The sequence below is a fragment of the Sceloporus undulatus genome, chromosome 4, assembly GCF_019175285.1.
Source record: "Sceloporus undulatus isolate JIND9_A2432 ecotype Alabama chromosome 4, SceUnd_v1.1, whole genome shotgun sequence".
Classification (NCBI taxonomy): Eukaryota; Metazoa; Chordata; class Lepidosauria; order Squamata; family Phrynosomatidae; genus Sceloporus; species Sceloporus undulatus.
In genome coordinates this window covers 137,958,120-137,964,177 of record NC_056525.1, presented here as the reverse complement: position 1 = coordinate 137,964,177, position 6,058 = coordinate 137,958,120, and the positions used below count along the sequence as shown (strand labels likewise).

Below are 6,058 nucleotides of genomic sequence, written 5' to 3'. Positions count from 1 at the left end.
GAGTGAGAAGGCTTGGAGAGTTTGTCAGGGTCTTCAGCCTGTTCTCTGTAACTCTGCTAAGCTATAACCACTGGCCAAAACTGGTCAGCGCGGTGCACAACCAGGTGGTGAGTTCCAGGCCAGAGGTGAAGAGCCACAACTCCCATCATCCCTGACAATAAAGTCTGCCAAGCCCCAATCTATAGGAATCAGCAGAGCTTTGAGGAATTAATTCCATTTCTAAAATAAATCTAACATTAGGCTTAGGGTTATATAACCTCAATGTAACCAACGAGAAACCACTCATGGAGAGGCTGTGAAACAAATCAGGTTTGTGTCATATGAGGTCTTCTTTCCCTTCATTCACCATTTCCCTTTGTCTGTGATTGCAGTGTTATTATTTATTTTGCAAACTGTTCCCTGCCTGCCTCATATTAATAAGCCTCCTGGTTTTGATGTGCCATATGCTCACTTCCGCGTTTAGAGAAACAAACCCATCGAATGTTCTCCTGAATATCTTTGACATGCAATAATAGACCTAGGAATGCTTAAACCATTGGTGTTTGCCTTTTCTCTGAAATATTATTAGCTTTGAATAGCACAAAGAAGCAGAAGCCAAGGACACCATCTGATGCTTTTGAAAAAGTGACAAAGTAGGGAAATAATAAGAGAGACAGTGTGCAAAATGGTAGTTTGCTTTGGTTTAAACTCCTTGTTTGCCAAGAGTTGGAGCCACTATTACTGGGATCTTGGCTTCAAAGCTTGTATGCAACTGTTGCAGCTATTCATCCACATTGGTCAAGAGTTTATTGTAGCACAAGCTTCTGTGGCTCAGTTTTGTCAGAAGTATGTATGAAGTGTTATTTTCAATTGACGGGCTGTGTATGAGTGCACACCACGTGTACGGGCAGACATGGATCTGTCTCTCACATTCACGCACACGGGTTTATGTATACTTTGAGTGCCAACAGAAATGGAAACAGAGAGGCTAAAAGGTTTTTTTTCCTTTACACATATTCTCATTCACATATATCTCTGAACATCTATGCTTGCATGCATCAAGTAAGAATATTAATTTATAGATTGGCGCAAGTGGCATCAAGTCCACAGAGCAAGTACTACAATAATCTATCATTCCTTATGCTAACATGGTACTCTCTGTTATATGTTGCTGCAACAAATTAGTACAAGTGCATCTATGGAATTTACCTAAGGCTGCAATTCTAAGGACCCAGGCAGCTCCAACAAATGTTTGTCTGGTTAGGATCGGAACACAGGAGTTTCATTCCTATTTATTTGTCTGATAAATGTATATCCTGCTTTTCTTCCAATGAGCTTCGGGTGAAATACACGGCTCTCCTCCTCCATTATATTTTCAAAATATCTCTGTGAAGTAAGTCAGGATAGAGAATATGAGCCCAATGTTACTCAGTGAGTGTAAAGTCGAAGGCTTTCATTCTCTGAAGATGCCAGCCACAGATGCTGGCGAAACGTCAGAAAGAAACTCTGCTAGAACATGGCCACTTAGCTTGAAAAACCCACCAAAAAAATTACTCAGTGAGGTTTGTGGCTCATGCATCTTTGAAGTGCCAGCCCAACGTTCTGGGCTTGTTTGGTTCTGTGTGCGGTGGCCATTCTGCCAGACCCAGAATGGGCAGACAGACAGAAATCTGGCAGATGAAGCAAGTTTTAGCAAAGAAGTGAGGGAAAGCACTTTGCCTGCTTTCGAAGGGGAACCAGTTAAACTTGTAAAAAGAGAGAAGAGAAAAAGAATGTGGCAAGCCTATTGGAAACGGAGCATTAAGGTTAATATTAATACCTCTGCAGTTCCTGGCCTACCTTTCTGGTGCTTTTATCCATGAACCACAATGTGGGCTTAGTTTGCTAACTTCAACTTTGAACCACAAGAGCTTATTATTACATCAAACTCCCATCTTCTTGTCTTGCTTGCAGTTTGCTGCGGCAGCCTTCTTCCTGCTCTTTTGACCTTTCTTTTTAAATTGGCAGGGGATGGAAGCATGTTGTGAAGAGTATCTTTGTTCCTCTACCTATTTGTCTTTAGCAAAGTAGTGCTCTAGTTATTCTGCTTTGTGGGAAGGGTGAAAGTGTTCAGAGATCTGGAAAGAGCATGAGAACAATGGGGAATCTCTCATTCTCCTCTTGCCTTTTACTGCAGAAGGGCTCAGTTTCAGTCCTCAAGATCTCTCATTATATTATCTAACAGGGCTAGAAAAACCTTTGCCTGATGCTCTGGAAAGCTCCCGATAGTCAGAGAAACATGTGATCTGTTTAAATTAGCATCAGGGGTTCAGATGTGATTTTTGCCACTGAAAAGGACCGAGCAGCTCCTATCCTGAAGGCAAAAGTCAGTGCAATTTTGTATATTTAAAACAGTGTGCACAATTGTTTTGTTTATTCCCCAAAGAATGAAGTATGGCCCTAATATACCTGTTAATACAAAAAGAATGATATTTGAAACCAAATAAGAACAGCTTTATTTCTGCACCATTCTTTTGGAATCACCCTGTAATTTCAGACAGGGACCTGCTTGAAGAACACATTGTCTAGCTGCAGAATCTGCAGTGTTTAACCCAAGTGAAATCCAGCTTTAAGAACAATTTGATGAGCAACAGATTCATGCATTGAAAGCTTCATCCTAATAATTTCTCTCCAACAACAGCACAGAGGGGTTGTGGGGTTTCATAGAGCTGGAAGGGGCTACAAGAGGTATGTAGTCTAACCTCCCTGCCATGAAAATATATTCAACTAAAGCACTCCCAAAAGATGGTCATCTAACAAAACTCCAAGGAAAAAGAGCCCACCAGACACTCAGGCAGTGTATTCCACTGTTGAATGGCTCTTACAGTCAAGAGGTTATTTATAATGTTTAGCTGGAATCTCTTTTCTTGTAATTTGAATCCATTGATTTGTGTCCTGGTCTCTGGAGCAACAGAAAGCAGATTTGCTCCATCTTGTACTTAACATCACTTCAGGTATTTAAAGATAGCTATCCTATCACTTCTTAAATCTTCTCTTCTCCAAGCTAAAAATATCCAGCTCCCTAAGCCATTCCTCCTTGGGCTTTGTTTCCAAAACTTTTACCTCCAGGCTTAGGTTTCCAGGCCATTTAACTCTTGTAAGACAAAAATAGTATTTTGATGTTTTATTAGTATTACAAGACAGATATCTGTATATCTATATCTATACCTAGCGAACTTCCCAGAATTGTCTTGAGAATTCAAGATAGCTTGTATAATGTTCTGTACTTGGAAACAGATTATAAAACATGTATGTGGCATTTCTATTGTGATGAGAATACATTTGTATTGTTTTCTGCCTGTCCTTTACAAAACATGTTTCTTCACTTATTGAGACACACACACACTTGATAACCATGATGCTTTGTAATGTTTTTGCCAAGCTCAAATTTACTTCCCTGTCCCCTGATCTGAAAATACTCAGCAGGAGATTTGTCTTCTTAATGAGGAAGGAGTGAAATTCCAAATACTGATACATTCAGAGTGTCTTGCTTCCTCAATGGGAAAAAAAAACCTGGCCAAAGTTACTCATTCAAACCTCAACTTTCAGAATCCCCTGCTGGTATGACTAATAATCATGTCAACGGATTCTGGAGTTATAACTATTCCATGTCTGGCCATTCCTTCACACATTTCCCACAGACTCGGATTAGATAGGTATAGACATAAATATTCCCTCCTATGTAACTGGCATGGGGTTTACTGAACTAAATAATTAATTTGGTGTGTTCCCTTTGGCACATCATGATCACTCACACCTATTTCAATTAAATTAATACACATTTGAACAGTAACATTTTCCATTAAAATACTCTGCATTTTAATTTCCTTCTCCTCTATGACCATCATATTGACTAAAGAGAATAAGGGATTTCATCAGTGCTCTTGTTGATGAGCAACTCAGAGTTTAACATATTCTTTGAGAAGCATCTCCAGTTTATGACTCAGCAGAACGTTGCCCTTCACCTTCACCTTGCCAACCAGGAAAGCCTTCTGTGGTTTCATCTTGCCCAGAGCGAGCTCCATGAAATCGTGGTCAGAGAGAGTGAACACGGTGTTGGCAGGCTTGCGAGAAGCTCCTTGGTAGACCTCACCAGAACCTGTCTTCAGATCCAAAGTCCACTGTGCCACTATCGTCTCTCCACACACGATGTCCCACTGAAAGACCGCATTCACCTTTTTGACAAGTTGACTGCCAACCTCCTTGATGCGGCGACCAAGTTCTTCAAATATCAGGTCACTCTGGAGCCCAGTGGCTTTTGTGGAAGGGTTTTTTTAGAAGCTGACATGAGAGTCACATACAAATCTGAGACAGCAGTTTCCTCGGGTGTGTTGATCTTTGTCTGAAGACATGCTTTCTTTTTTTCTTTCCACACCTTCATCTGTAGACTTTTGAAGAATTACTTAATGTTATCTAGACAGCAGAGGATGGTTGTACTTTCCAGATGTATCCCACTGTGGATGCAATAGCTCAGTATGTTACCACACCTCCTTGGATGTCTGGCTTAGTGTTTTGGGTTTGACAGAGTGGGTTTACATTACTAAAATCATTGTTGGGTGGACACATTGTGAAATCAGATGTGACAGCCAGTCAGCATCAAGTTTTCATTTGCATGCTGTGTGCTCATTGGTGAATATACTCCATAGTAGTGTTGAAGATTTCTTACATTTAGAAAGGATGCATCACACTTTACATTTACTTAAGAAATCAGAAAGACTATGCATGGATGATCCTGACTTTAGTATTCAGTGATACATTTTTATGCTTGAGAATCGTATCCTGTTCCTTCATAGCTGCCCTTCCAAGTGTTTGACTACAGTCTTCATTTTGATTAACGACTGAGTCAAAGCACAGAAAATCTTTTAACAATTTTAATGTCTTTATCACCCACTTTAAAATTATATAAATTATATATGGCCATTATTTTTGTTTTCATAGTATTTAGTGCTCACTGTACTTGGATGTGAAAGCTGGACAGTGAAGAAAGGTGACATGGAAAAAACTCATTTGAAATGCAGTGATGGACAACAATTCCATGGACTGCTAAAATGTTAAATATATGCTGGCTAAGTGCTGTAATAAATTAATTAATACATTCAAAATGACAAATAAATGGGTCAAAGAGCAAATAATAATAATAATAACAACAACAACAACAACAACAATAAAGCCTGAACTTTCATTAGAAGCCAAAATTATTAAACTGATGCTGTTGTACTTTGGGCACATCATGAGATAACATGATTAATTGGAAAACATGATTCTGTTTGGTAAAGTTGAAAGCAGTAGGAAAAGAGGAGGAGCCCAAGATGGATACACTCCATCTTGTCACAGGATTAAAATACTGTTCATTCCAGTTGAATAGAATGTGATCTGGCTACGCAAAGTTCACAAGGGTTTGGGCTTTTTGCACTCCGCCCCCCCCATTCCTTACACTCAGTAGGAAAAGACTCGCAGTTTTCACCAGAGTATCCGCTGAAATCTGCCGAAATGCACATTATCGTGTGTGAGGCTTCACATGGAGTCAGATGGCTGCACATTTTCAGCAGAGGTAGCATGGATAGGTGCAAATAGATGAAAATTTGCACAGGAAAGTGAAGACAATTAACCATCAATGTGAATGTGCAAATATCTGCAGCAATTTGCATAGTACACTTACGTGGAGACTGGCCCTCAGTCAAGGAAACTATGGCACTGAGTTTGCAAGAACTAAGCATAGATGGATTAACAGGGTCTCCTGAAGGTCTTTCTTTCATAGGGTTGCCATAAGCTGAAGCCAACATGATGGCACATGACTGCCAAATGGCTTTGCTAATTTCCAGTGAAATAGTTGTTGCCTTTTCATTATAAAACTATAGATGAGCAAATCCCTCCCATGGCTAAACCCCCTCCAGAAGTAATCTAGAGCAAATGGATGTTAGTTCCCAGATGTCTGGAAGTTTTATGTAGATTTGCTCTAGAGCGCCTGGTGTGTGGTGATGACAGCATTGCTATGTGCTGAACCCAACAGGGCTTGATTCCTACTGTGACATTCACACAG

General features: G+C 40.0%; 1 protein-coding gene across 1 annotated transcript; it reads right to left on the bottom strand.

The window, feature by feature from the left end:
• Window positions 1–3,900: 3,900 nt before the first annotated feature.
• Window positions 3,901–5,516, bottom strand: SCP2D1 (SCP2 sterol binding domain containing 1). Its single transcript, XM_042464381.1, has 2 exons — window positions 5,453–5,516; window positions 3,901–4,273 (listed from the first exon to the last, which is right to left on the bottom strand). Exons 1-2 carry the CDS (start codon window positions 5,514–5,516, stop codon window positions 3,918–3,920), a joined length of 420 nt encoding a protein of 139 aa, XP_042320315.1. The 3' UTR covers window positions 3,901–3,917.
• Window positions 5,517–6,058: the final 542 nt, after the last annotated feature.

Coding starts and splice junctions, on each gene's coding strand:
- SCP2D1 (XM_042464381.1), bottom strand. CDS start 5,516: ATGTGCATTTCGGCAGATTTCAGCGGATACTCTGGTGAAAACTGCGAG. Junction 4,274..5,452: donor CGAGTCTTTTCCTACTGAGT/GTAAGGAATGGG, acceptor CTTCCACAAAAG/CCACTGGGCTCCAGAGTGAC.